Genomic DNA, 14,351 nt, shown 5'->3' on the forward strand with positions numbered 1-14,351 from the left:
TTTAGGCCGCGGTTACTAGGCTACATTCGTAGAAAACAAAATCGCTGCAATTAAAAGCCTCTTGTGGCGTTTCCAAATGTGTAAAAATAAGTGTGACAGTGATATTTTAAAAAGTATGAAATTACGAATTTATTCTTCAGCCATGTTCGATCTTGAAAAGTAATTTTATTTTCAATATGACACATGAAATTCTAATTTTGTCTTCTTACAATTTAGGGTATCATTTGTTTGACCAGAAAATAATAATAATAAAATAAATAAGTACGTTCTCTCGATTTACAAAGAACAAAAATAAAAACATCACTTGAGTTAAAATGAGTCTCTGTCCACGTTTCTTTCCAGCCTGGCTTGTCTAGAGTTTTATTCAACAAATCTCGTAGCATGTTCGTTTTTCTCAACGGACACACGGCCATGGCTCAGACTGTCACATCATCTTCACAGACACAATCAGAGTCACTGAATGAGTGAGTGAGTGAATGAATGAATGAATGGACGTCTTGAATGAACACTGAAAACAGAGCCGGTGGAATAAACGGAGAAGAAGAAGTTTTACGTTTCAGTTTATGAAAAAATAATACAAAGGCCTATATTAGAATATTTGCGATCTCAGGTTCTATATCTTACCATCATTTAGCAAAGACAAAACGCAAGAAAATATTTTTTTCCTCATCAACAAACGCAACGTGGCTCTCCGTGTAATCCCAGAAACAACTTGGGTTACTATTTTGATGCTCCGCGTCCTCCTCCCGTTAAAAATAAAATAAATTAGATTTTCTTTTTAATTAAAAAATCCTAGTTTTGTATGTTATATAATCTGGTCCAAAGAGTTTGGGTTTTCGACAAATTCCAGCCTCCTTTTATACGCGTAAAGTTATGCAAGATTTGAGGCCCCCGGAATGTCATTGGATGTTTGGATGAGGTATTATAGATTATGGGTTGGGGAAGGGATGGTGGGGGTACTACAAGCACCTCCCCTAGAAATGCAGCAAATCTCTCCCGTTTTCTCCTGGTGGGGCACTGGGAGGGCTGGAGACGTGCTTTGCATTGGCAGGCTGATGAGGACACGTGTCTCCTCCCTGCCTCCCCCCCGGGCTCCACGGTACCGCATTGGCATCAGTAAAGGCACCTGAAACCCGACAACCGACTCCTGGAAACGCTGCCCGCCACCTTGTAACCCGTAAGAAAGCGATATTATTGGCCCTGCACAAACCTGTGGCTCGCCCTTTTGTCGTGCGTAAAGCTTTTGCGCACACCGCCAAACTGCCTCGGAGACTGAATAGGTGCGCTACTCGTCGAGCATCAGAGCGCAGTGCCAAGATGCAGAAACGGAGCAGCGACGTCTGAAGGTGACATGAACCTGGGGATAATCAAGAGCAGCAGGCTGAACAAGAAGTGGAGATAGCAACTCAAAACCGACGGTGTCTTCAAACCAAACTTGCGCTTTTCCCTCGTGGCTTTATCTGATGCAGAGAATCAAGAGCTGCCATCCAAAGTAGCCTCACAATTTCACTGACTGGAGGAGAAAAACACTAATTGAGCTGCAGACAGCTGAGATCCAGGAGAGGAACGAAAAATGGCGACGTTAATCAGAAGCAAGCTTTCTAATAAACTGTCAAATGCAGCCACGGCTGTGTCCAACAAATCCCAGGCGAAGGTGAGCGGGATGTTCGCCAAGATGGGCTTCCAGGCCGCCACCGACGAGGAGGCTCTGGGCTTCGCCGCCTGCGATGACCTGGACTACGACCACCGGCAAGGCATGCAGATGGACATTTTGACATCCGACGAGCTGGGAGGAGAGGGCAGCGGGGACGGAGGTGTGCTGGAGGGGGACAGCCACTACCAGAGGGACGGCACCGGTCCGCCGCTCTCAGCCTCAAAGGACGGAGGTCTGACGAACGAGTTAACTGAAGTGAGACCAAAAATCACCGCTTGGGAGGCGGGCTGGAACGTCACGAACGCGATCCAGGTAAAAGGCGCACTTCACGGATTATAAACGGGCGGCTCCGGTGCTCGTTTCTAATTGGCTGGGCAGCTGTGAAAATCGAGATAAATGCACATTCGAAACCACATATTAAAATACTCATACTCAAAACAAAAATCACTTACTTCTGTCCCTCTGAAGGAACTTCATTAAGTTACTGTTTTTAAAAAATAGTACTGTAGAAGTATTCACTATACATACAAGCAGGCTTGAGATTTCTTCTTTTTTTTTTTTTTATTCTTATATACTTTTATCGGAGCAATGCAGATTTTAAGGCGCTACAATGCGCTGAAAACGGAGGTAGTTGATGCCCCGTGCTCCCTCCTCTTCTTCTTCTTCCTCCTCTTCCTCCTCCCCTCACACACATTCTTTGTCTGTATAGTGATGTCCAGTGCCACCGATGCACGTCTCTGATAACAGCTCCCTTGCATGGCAACGAATAAACTAGTCTAAACAGAAAATCAGCATAATTTGAAGACCAATTTTTTAGGATTATTTTGGAGCTATTTAAAGACATTTTGATAAATTACAGTTGTTATATGAATGTTATTTAGGCTACTGAAATGGGCTAAGAAGTCTGGGCCTGTATTTTTACACAACATTAAAAAATGTAATAAATCAAATATAGTCCAACATGTTCTTGCTAATTGCATTTACAGATAGAAATTAGAAGCAGAAATTATATATTTTTGTTATACATTAAACATCCAAAGAGCCACATATATATATGCATGCGCAGGTATTTTGTCCAAAATACAGTAATTATTGTATATAACAAGAGTGCATCACTTAAAGTGCGAGTATGTACTCGAGAGTGGTGGAGTCTGTGTGTGTCGGCTATGCGACAAAAATCCCTAGACGCAATCCTTTTCATGCCTTATCACAGCTGTGGTCACGGCAGTCACCGTGACGTCAGATTGTGTCTCCTCCAGCTCGTGGTGACGTAAGAAGCGGGCGGTTGCGCTCAAAGCAAAGTGGAAAACCCACAACATGAAAAACAGGGAGTGACATCAAGTGAGAGGGGTGAAAGGGTCAAAAAAAACCCACAATAAATATGATTTGGTTAATTTTAACAAAGTTATATCTCCAGGAAACTTTAATGATTAGTACTTTATTAATTTAACCAATTCACAATGTGTTTTTGCCCTCTTTTCATGTTTCTAGGGGATGTTCGTTCTTGGGTTGCCCTACGCCATCTTGCACGGAGGATACCTCGGACTCTTTCTCATTATTTTCGCCGCCGTGGTGTGCTGTTACACGGGCAAAATCCTCATTGCCTGCCTGTACGAGGAGGACGAAGACGGGCAGCTCGTCCGTGTGAGGGACTCCTATGTGGACATTGCCAACGCCTGCTGCGCGCCCAGATTCCCGTCTTTAGGAGGCCATATCGTGAATGTAGCCCAAATCATAGAGCTGGTGATGACCTGCATCCTCTACGTGGTGGTCAGTGGTAATCTCATGTACAACAGCTTCCCCAACATGCCAATCTCCCAGAAGTCGTGGGCCATCATCGCCACCGCCGCCCTCCTGCCCTGCGCCTTCCTCAAGAACCTGAAAGCCGTCTCCAAGTTCAGCTTGCTGTGCACACTGGCTCACTTTGTCATTAACATCCTGGTGATCGCCTACTGCCTCTCCAGGGCGAGGGACTGGGCCTGGGACAAGGTCAAGTTCTACATCGATGTCAAGAAGTTCCCCATCTCCATTGGGATTATCGTGTTCAGCTACACCTCGCAGATCTTCCTGCCGTCCCTGGAGGGGAACATGCAGAAACCGAGCGAGTTCCACTGCATGATGAACTGGACTCACATCGCTGCCTGCATCCTCAAGGGCCTGTTCGCTCTGGTGGCCTACCTGACCTGGGCCGACGAAACCAAGGAGGTCATCACAGACAACCTGCCCCCGACCATCCGAGCCGTCGTCAACATCTTCCTCGTGGCCAAAGCTTTGCTGTCGTACCCGCTGCCGTTTTTCGCCGCCGTCGAGGTTTTAGAGAAAACCTTTTTCCAGGACGGGGGACGTGCCTACTTCCCAGATTGCTACGGTGGCGATGGACGCCTAAAATCCTGGGGACTTACTCTGCGATGTACCCTTGTCGTGTTCACTTTGCTCATGGCGATCTATGTGCCACATTTCGCCCTCCTCATGGGTCTCACTGGCAGCCTGACGGGTGCGGGTCTGTGCTTTCTGCTTCCCAGTCTCTTCCACCTCAAGCTTTTATGGAGAAAGTTGCTGTGGCACCAGGTTTTCTTTGACGTCGCTATCTTTGTAATAGGAGGTATATGCAGCATATCTGGGTTTATCCACTCGATGGAGGGGCTCATAGAGGCTTTCAAATATAACATAGAGGAGTAGATGCATTGCTGGAACTAGATGTTAACTGCAAATCCCCCCATTTTAGTGAAAAAGATAAAAACACACGACTTCCCGGCAAGCGCAGCCAGCCCCTCTGCTTAACTCATGCGTTAAAAAGCGCGCCCACAGAACAAACGCGGACGTGTTCGCGCTCATAATACAGTCTTGCATCGATTCAGAAAAAATGCGCGCAAACACACACACACACACACACACACACACACACACACACACAGAAATAGAGCCGGCGGCAGTGAGTGAAGGAATCCAATGCATCCACAAAACACACTATATGGACAATACATGTTGTATAAATATGCGAACAAACGTACATATACATATTTTCCAGTGGAGTGAACGTTTACAATATTGACCTTAACACAAAAATTGCAAAAAGGGCAGTTCGTCTTTATTTTTCGTCGCTCTTGTGGTGCTTCCCCACATGAGACTTCACTTCATGTAACGCTCCAGTTTGTGACGGACAAGATACGCGACGGTATAAAGTGATTTAAAGAAGATAAGTTTATTTAAAAGAAGAAAAAAATTAAGAGATGCCACTTTCTTCTATAGGTAATTTGCAATATGATTATGGGCAGTGAATGTGGTGTTAAAAGCCTGTGGACACACAAGACGGAAAAGTAACACAATGGCAATAACCAGCAGTAGAAACACGTGAATGCATATAGAAATATTTTTTCGGAAATTGGAACTTCCCCTGAGCAGTCTAAAATACTGGAAATGCAAAAATATCAAAGTACACTGCAACTATACAAACTATGCATTGAATGTATGATATTTCAGACACACAAAACATAACGAAACTGGGAAGTGGAAATTTAAAACATCCTGCAAATTTCGATTCTTCTGCGTGAAAGAGTTAATGCTTTGATATTCTTTTCCAATATTTGTCATTTATTTTATTGAGCTTTTCAATCGGCAATAACAAAATTCACGTCCAAAAAAAACCCCACAGCCTGGCCCAAATTTCATCTAGATGGGGACCCCTAATTGAAATCCTGCACACTCAATTTACCATAATGCTTTTCATTACATTTGAAAAATACATGGCCTGTTCTTGAAATTAATATCCCGTCTCGAAAAATTCGGTGTCTGAAAATCTAAAAGAAAAAATAAAGAGATCATTTTAAGAGGAAAATGTGCATACAGACATTTTTCATTCTGTGCAATCCAATGGGTCCTGTGGAAATGTTATAAAACCGTATGTGTAGTGTGTTATTGTGGTTTCAAAAAGATGGAATGTATATCTCAAAGTCGTTATCATATATCGTGAAATTAATATTAAAGAATAAAGAACTAAGTGAAATTATATTGTAAAAATGTGTGTGGTTTTATGTAAAACGAAAAACGGTCAGAACATGTATTTTTTTTTCTCTATAATAAAAGACAGAAAATGGTGGAGAAAATAGTCGCATTCATATTTATTTTTTAAACGAGACTGAGGCTGCAAAGGCCTAACATCTTAGAGAAAAATAATCATATGTGTGTCGGTGTTGTTGTGTGACAGAGGTGGGAGTCGATAGAGGCCTTCTCTGTCAACTCAAAATCCTATTATTTTTCTACAATTATACATTCCCGAGATTTTCTGGGTTTTTTTTCCTAGAGAAATTCAAAGCACGCATGTTTTTCATCGGGCCCTGCACTCTTGCATGCTCAAATGAGGAGCATTTGGACAGATTTTCTGCTGCAGGCATCAGGCCTTATGCTCGACCTGTTCATCCACTGTGTTGATTTCCTGACAACATCTGGACGAACCGTTTATTCTCTGAGTGGGCTAATCTCCAGCTGTTGAGTCCATCAAGCTACCTGGTGCATATGAATGCACGGATTTACCTCATATAGAGTTCAGCTAAATTATTAGCAGCTTAAAGGGCTAGTTCACATGCAACGAAACTGCAGGGAGAAGGAAAACATGCTTTGATGTTTCTGATCTGATGATAATTGGATTAATAGAGAAACTGAGAAGAAGCACATGGCCCTTTAACAGGCGATACTGTCTAAATCTCGCTGTACGTAGATCACCATCTTCGATCAGATGACTTCAGCTTCAGCATCCAACATTAAGCTTATCTTAAATAATACTGAGATTTTCCTGAGGACACGCATGACACCACCGGCCAGAATTATCGATCAAAGACAACAGTCTATAAATGCAGCCAAATAAGAACAAATATCATGAAGGAAACAGCTTTACACACCAGTAAAATCATGAACCAAATGAATGGGAGAATTCTATCATAAACACACAGGTAATAAGACGAATGTCCTCCTGTAATCATAGCGCACACAATAAACATGATCGGGTCTGGGGAGCCACCTAACGGACAGAAGAGTAATTGTTTAAAAGCAGAGACACGACAGCATCAGGCCTTTCACCAGCATCTCTCCAACATGATGCAGGAATATAATCCAGTGGTTTTGACAATTTTATTTACATTTAATGATATTAGAATGTATTTTGTTAAATTATTTAATAACTTTTACAGGCCTCTGAGGCAATGACTTTCAGTATTGCATAGCCTAATATTTTTATGTTATAAAAATTCTACCTGTCTGACAGAAAATCGTAAAATGCTTCTCTACCCAGAAAACTTACAGAAATAAGTCAGCGAAATCCTTCTCCACTCATCTAAAAGCATTCTGGTTTTAATTTACAACATAAAAGGATTTCATTTAACGCTTACATGAAGCAATGTTCTGGATACAAGTCCTTTTAATTTTCCAATAAACCTTTTTTTTTTCCCCAGCAGCCATTTTGACATGAAATAGTAGGTAAACACAGGTGTTAATGATCAAGGATTAATTTCATTAAGGTCAAACAAAATCAGTTTGCTGTCATTGTGCATATTGGCACACTGGAAAGGCCCCACTAAATGGGGCAGTGTCGTAGTTAACATCATTAACTAAGGCCTGTGTATTTCATACCAGCATGACTGCAGTGAAAAGTGTTATTCATTTTTAATGGTTTTGTTTGTTAGATAGCTTTACACCTCATACTGGCCTCCAAGGCAACGGTTTAAGTGTTATGCAATATTTTGTCAGATTTTGATATTGAGCTGCTGGCAGAAAATTGTGATATGTTTCACTAATTTAACAACAAAAGTGTTAACTTACTACTGTACTCTATACGGGCATTATCTGGTTAATATCACAGTGAATCTTGTGTTACCCAGCGAAGTTACTCATAACTCAGTAAACATCAATTTCCACTCATTTAAAATGCCGACCCTAACCCCATTTTGATATGAAATAGAGGGCCTAAGCACAGGTGTAACCAGTGATACTAACTATGGTTCCAATGCTTTCAGGTCAAACTGTCAGGGTGCTGCTATTGTGAGTTGGCTCACTGAAAGGCTCGGTTAACTGGAGCAGTACCTTAATAAGTATCATTGCTAACACCTGTGTTTGCCCTGCCATTTCACATCAATATGGCTACCATGAAGAATGTTCTAGTCCACTTTAATGTTTTAGAACCGTTTTTAAAGCAATATTACCCAATTATCTGGATAACCTCGCTGAGAGAATCCTGTTACCCAGCAAAGTCACTAATAACTCTTCCATTTCCACTCATTTACAAGGTACACTTGATAACTTCTTTATAAAAACAGAAAAAAAAAGTTTTATATATTTTGTGAAAATGTCACTATATCCTGACAGTAGTATATGGGACATAATGTGAAGAAATAACCAGGTTCAACTGACTCCTAGTGCTCTTCATGGCATTTGCAATGCCAACAACCACCAACCTCAAAATGTCAGTCTTTGATGATCTAACACTGACATTTTGAGTTGAACTGCTTTAAGTCTCAGTCCCAAGTTGTTAAACACTGATGTTGTACTTCTGTTGCCTTGAAGGACAATGGCTTCAACTTCAATCAATTTCAGGCAATTTTAAGAATACAAGTCCTTTGACTTGCCAAAAACACAATACAAACCTTTTAGCTACAACGTCAAACTACCAAAACACTTAACTTGCATACATTAGCACTTTTATTGTAACATCAATTTTCAAAATTCACTGCACTGAACAGGTTTATTAACAGTAAGTGGAATTAATACTACATAAAATCTGTAACATGCTCCCATTTCAATTCTAGTGGTATGCTGGCGCCCTCTGCTGGCTCCTTCCCACCAAAGAATATAATAGTACTTGGGTATATTCCTAGGGCCTCTCACTCATATGAACATTCAGTGCAGTCCTGCTCACCAAGTACTTGAAATGTACACAACAAAAAATTGTTTTCAGTGACAAATGTAAAAAACAGCTTAATTCTAAAGTGACATATTCCATGAAAGATAATTTACTTTTTATTTCAAGTAATGGCATTTTGGAAAAGCTTGATAAAATTTTCATAATTACACAAATACAGTGAAATATTTACAGGCAAGAGAATGCCATTGTAAGACAAAGAAACATGGTAAGGAGATAAAAGATAGAAAAAGATAACCAAGCAGCTCAAGATGCCTGGAGACAAAAACATCCACATGAAGTGATTTATAGTCAACATAGTACAAGCAGATTCTGAAAAATCAGCTGCACAATGTTGTTCATTTTTCACACATTTGTATAGCCAGTGTTCTGCACTACTCCACCCTCACATGTATAGCCCTCAGGTGTTGGGTGGAGTGGAACCAAAAGGCTCATTGTCTCGGCTGTTCGTTGTTTATAGTTGTGGGTTTCTTGGTGGAAGTCTCATCCACCCAGGGGTGGGTCAGGACTCCCTGAATGGGAAGTCTGTGCATAGGATTGTGCTTCAGCAGCCTGGCAACCAAGTCTTTGGCTCCAGCACTGATATTGGTCTGTGGAGGGTAAGTATACTCCACCTAGATGACAAAGACAGAAAACCAGTGAAAAGACTCAACTTTAAATGGCCATTATAAGCCAAACCACAGTGCAGGTCGGCAAACTCAAGTGGGGGTGAAACAGCTGACAGTTGTGAAACTGTCTAAGTAATTTTCTGCATCAGGCACTCCAGCTGGAGCTAACACTTTTGTTCACCTACTAATAAGTCACAAATTTATTTTATTCACAGGTTTTGTCATTTATTTAGATAGTTCAGAGGTCTAGCTGTCTTTTGCTTACCCTTGATATCCTGCGGTAGGTCTCCTCATGAGTTTTTGCTTCAAAGGGCGGCTTTCCAACCAGGAACTCGTAGCAAAGGACACCCAGACTCCACAGGTCCACCTTTTCGTCATGAGTTTTTCCCTCAATCATCTCCGGAGGCAAGTAGTCCAGCGTTCCACACAGTGTGGATCTCCTGAAGAAGGAAAGAGGCACAGCTTAAGTTAGTTTGTAAGCTCAGTGTTGATGTCTACAAAAAATCTTCAAGAAAGGAAAAAAAGAAACTAAGAACACTTCCTGATCTAGGCACAGACATTGAAGAAAAGTATATTGCAAATGCAAGCCAAAAAAACATTATTCCTCCTATTCAGCACATGTTAGCAACCCCCACTTTTTGAAGACACTTAAAAGCTTCCAAGCTTCCAGCTTCAGCTTTAAGGAATTATTCCTGCAGCACTCTATACCATAGTTTCACTGAAGGCTCTACAGATATTATGGTCCATTAAAAGGTTCAAAACAGATGACATTTGTACAAAAGCATATGTGCATACCTGGAGGAGGGTGTGTGAACAGACCAGCCAAAATCTGCAATCTTCAGTTCTCCATTGGCCCCCAGTAAAAGGTTCTCTGGTTTGATGTCCCTGTGGATCACCTTCTTGGAGTGGCAATAGTTGAGGGCATCTGCCAGCTCCATGATGTACTGGTGCAGCACAGAAAGCACAGTGAATACAACATGCATCACATCTTCTTTGAGACCATAAATTTGGAAAACTTACATAAACTCATGGAATGACACTGAACATCAACATGTTTGTAGAATTAGTAAACATCTTAAATGGACTTTAAGAATTAGTTTGACTGCATACAATTCTACATGGGTTTAAGTTGGTATGGTCAACTGCTAAAAAATAATAAAAAATAAATAAATTAAAAAGTCATAAATTGGCAGACTTACTGTGGCACTTCTGTCCTCAGAAAAACTTCCACAACGCTGCAGCTCACCGTACAGTTCACCTCTGGGTGCAAACTCAAGGATGAGATACACACGAGATGGGTCATGGAAGTAACCGTAGAGACGCAGGATATTGGGGTGCCTGCAGGACGTCGGTGCAGATAAGTATTCTGAGAAATCTTGTTGAAACACCCAACCGATATCTTAAGAACGCAAAAACTGACAGAACTAAATAAACATCAGCCTTAATCAACTCCTCAGCAGCAGCTTGAAGTAGGAATATGACGATCCAATATTCTGGATAATCCGGATGGCCAAAAATGACTGAATCATATATTGGGAGAACAGAGAAAGTAAAACTCAATACAATCCATGAGCCCAAATGTCACATAAATGCTTAACTAAGTGGTGTGCTGTAAAGTCAAAAATGCTGCTAAAACTTCCGCGTGTAGTTTGTGTGTGTAGCATGAAGGAACAACAACTCTTGCAACCTTGTGTATCAAGGTATCAAGAAGAAAGAAGATGAGGAAGTCCAGTCTAAATTCACACAGAGAATGTTAATGTCTATGCAAAATGCACTCATCCTGGACAAAACTTTGAAACAAAGACTAAGATTTTAAAGCAAGAGCGAGAGAGAGAAGACATGAGAAGAAATGCGCAATATTTAATAGTGGTTGGCATTATGCAAAACTGAATTCCAGACTGTTCTGTTTTCCTATTCTGCTTAAAACCCACTGGTCATTTGAGTTTGTCTTTCTGTTCCATTCAAACTATGCAATAATCGCAACAATATTGACCGTTTACTGTGAACAAAATTAGGCAGGCTTGTCTTGCCAGTCATTCAGAAATCAGTAGAGGGTCAGCAGCAACTCAAGTCTTTGAATACTTTGAAATGTAATAATTAGGACGATCACTGTTTAAAACTGCATCTGGTTGACGCAACTACAATCAAGATTCAGATTTGGCATTAAATATGGCACAATTTAAACTGTGCATTACCTGAGGTGAGACTGGATCTCAACTTCTCTCCTCAGCTGGTGCTCCACGCCGGCCTTCTCCAGCTGCTTCTTGAAGAGCACCTTCAGGGCCAAGATGAACTTACTCTGTCGCTCTCTGGCCAGGTAGACATTACCAAATTTACCCTTCCCCAAGGGACGGCCAATGTCAAAGTTTTCCAGGCTCCACCGCTTACTGTGTGGGCAGAAATGTGCAGTTACAGACAAATTGTTACACTTTGTAATCTTTCCAAAGACGATATGAAAAAAAGTATAGTGAATCACATGTAACAGACATACTCTGATGCAGAGGAGTTTGCAGAATCATTCTTGGCAGGTTTGTCTAGCAAAAAGATACGGAAGCTCGATTTAGTATTCAAAACACAAACATTATTGATTGATTTGTCCAGTTTTGCACTTTGCTTACTCTGTGGCTTCTCTGGCTGTGTAGGTTCTGTTGGCAGTTTGGCAGGCTCTGGGTTCACCTTGGGCACATTTGTCTTTGGCTGGGTTTGCTGGGAAGCACGTTTGGGCTGTGGTGCAGGATTCCCTTTCTGAGTCATAGGATTTGATTTCTGAGTAGCAGGGTTCACATTCTGATCAGTATGGTGTGTGGACTTGACAGCAACAGAGACATGAGACACCGGTTTCTGATGGCTCACAGGCCGCTGAATGCGCTGGGGTCCGTTTGACACACCTAGGACACGCTGATGCTGAGTAGGTGTAACTACAGCCATCTGTGAGTGTTGTGACACAGGAATCCGCTTTGGTCCATCTCCATTTGCCTGCAATACAAAAAATAAATAAATTCAAAACAACCACTGAGTACACTGGCTTTTAAAGGGTTTTTACCTTGAGTGGTATATTTGATGGAGTTGGCAGTTCAGGGAGCAGAGATGCCAACAAAACATTTGAAAGTATGGCTATACTACACGCGTGTAGCATCTGATAAAAATAACGTTTTGAGGGATTATTTCAGGAATACTTACAATCATCTATTGGTATCTAATGAAGTATAAAAAAGGTATCAAATGCAGTACTCTACTGTATCGGTATAACTTTAAGGATATTGGCAACAATCTTTTAAACGGTACGCACACACCTCCTTCAGCTCAGAGTTTTGGAGATTGTGGCTCAGTTTGGCTCAGTTTGTGGTGCCCAATGCACCAAAACATACATTTGCAAAATTAAAAAATCTGGTTTCTCAAGATAATCCACAGACCTTGTTGTGAGCAGTTCATGTAAGAATTACTTTCTTTCTTGAAGGAAGAAGGTAGGTCTGATAGATATGAAAGTAGTTCTGGTAAATTCTACTGCAGAGAGAAAGTAGTTTCTACATGAAACTACTCACAACAAGTTGTGTGGATTATCTTGGATATCTGGAAGGTGATGCCGATTTTTATTTTTTCACATACACTTTTTGGTGCTTTGAGCACCACAGACTGCCATTTAGTCACAATACATTCGATATCTCCAGACCTCTACAATTCATACCAAAAAAAATCTAGATGGATAAACAGCACTACAGGCTAGGGGAAAAACTGGTATTTTTGCTTTTGAGGTAATCTGTCCCTTTAATGCACTGTCAGTAATGTTAAGGTCAGTAGTGATATTTAGAAAGAAGTGTCTAAATGTTGCACTCGAAACAGTTTTGATTTAACGATTATTTACTTGCATGATTCTTGTAATTTTTGGGTTTTATCTACATGGGTAAATGGACTTATGGTGAGACATTTTGGATAAAAAAGCTAAATGAATGAAATGATGTTACTATTCTAAGCTTTAACATGTGTGAGAGATTCTGCACTACAAGTGAATTCAAGCTGAAGAGTTAATAAGTTAAAACAAACAAACAAACAAACCAGAAAACATTCACATTTAAGGAGCTATAGTTTGGGGTTTCTTCTAATTAAAAATCATCTAAACTGATTAATCGCTTAGTTAGGGATTAATTTAATAATTGATTGATTGGTACAGCTCTAAATGAGGTCAGAAAAAGTGAACACATAGTGACAGCAATGATTTTATGTTTATCTGTATTACGGTCAGGACTAATATTGTGCATCACCTTCACTTCAGGCCGTTGAAGTTTCACGTCCTTTGTCAGCTTAAGCTTGGCAGCAGAATCCATAGTCTGAGGGAGGAAGGGAGAAAAGAGGAGATTGTTTAATTTTTAAACGACATACCAAATATTACTGGACCTAAAAATGTGTTAATCATCAATTCAAAGACAGAACTTCCTGAGCCACCCTAGATTATTTAATTTTGGCTACACTGTTATAATGTTAAGTGATCCGATGCGTTATAACCACAGAAGTATCATTAGTGGTCTCTTGTACTTTTCTAACAGGTATTTACAAACTAACTGGATAAGAAAACTTAAAACTAAACTTAACAGGGTCTTGAAAGAAGATTAAACGTTGGCAATCTCCGTCGCGTGGTAACCTAGCGTTTATAGACGTGAACGTTAACTTCACGGCTAACGTTAGCTTTCTGGTAACGTTAACCACAGCAAACCAGCAGATTCAACACAACAATATTAATAGGTATTAGAGGACTTACCTAAATATGTTATTGCACGTTGACTGAGAGCAGCCTGACCGATATCTTATCAAGATTTCAAACCCAGAGGAGCTCTCACGCAGATAGCTTACCCTCGCTAGCTAAAAGCTAACATACGTTGGCCAGTTGACGACAGCTGATATTTTCGAAATAAATATTCGCTGTAAAGTTACAGCGAGACGGATTTTCTGACAACGCACTCGCAGTAAGCCTCACTTCAAAAGCCGCTTCGGTGTCGTGAAAAGATAAATGAGGATAAAAGCCGTGGAAATTCAACCTCAGATATAGCTAGCTAACTCTTCCCCTCAACACTGCTTGTTTAATTTCAAACGTCCCTCTGTTCACAACCTTTAAATACACCGCAGGTTCCGATTGGCTGAGAGAATGCCCACGCTCGCTCTTCATTGGCTGACACGAAATACGTCAGAG

At 40.9% G+C, this 14,351-nt stretch overlaps 2 protein-coding genes across 2 annotated transcripts; one reads left to right on the top strand and one right to left on the bottom strand.

Moving 5' to 3' along the window:
- Positions 1–984: 984 nt before the first annotated feature.
- On the top strand, positions 985–5,757 carry slc32a1 (solute carrier family 32 member 1). The gene is made up of 2 exons (XM_084737488.1): positions 985–1,966; positions 3,146–5,757. The coding sequence occupies exons 1-2, from the start codon at positions 1,574–1,576 to the stop codon at positions 4,331–4,333; spliced, it is 1,581 nt and encodes a 526-aa protein (XP_084593614.1). The 5' UTR covers positions 985–1,573; the 3' UTR covers positions 4,334–5,757.
- Positions 5,758–8,641: 2,884 nt separating this feature from the next.
- Positions 8,642–14,254, bottom strand: aurka (aurora kinase A). Its single transcript, XM_084737500.1, has 9 exons — positions 13,923–14,254; positions 13,429–13,494; positions 11,788–12,145; positions 11,661–11,703; positions 11,365–11,556; positions 10,369–10,507; positions 9,965–10,113; positions 9,435–9,609; positions 8,642–9,175 (listed from the first exon to the last, which is right to left on the bottom strand). Exons 2-9 carry the CDS (start codon positions 13,489–13,491, stop codon positions 8,993–8,995), a joined length of 1,302 nt encoding a protein of 433 aa, XP_084593626.1. The 5' UTR covers positions 13,492–13,494; positions 13,923–14,254; the 3' UTR covers positions 8,642–8,992.
- Positions 14,255–14,351: the final 97 nt, after the last annotated feature.

The sequence above is a fragment of the Lutjanus erythropterus genome, chromosome 2 (genome assembly GCF_056507025.1).
Source record: "Lutjanus erythropterus isolate fLutEry1 chromosome 2, fLutEry1.hap2, whole genome shotgun sequence".
Lineage (NCBI taxonomy): Eukaryota > Metazoa > Chordata > Actinopteri > Lutjaniformes > Lutjanidae > Lutjanus > Lutjanus erythropterus.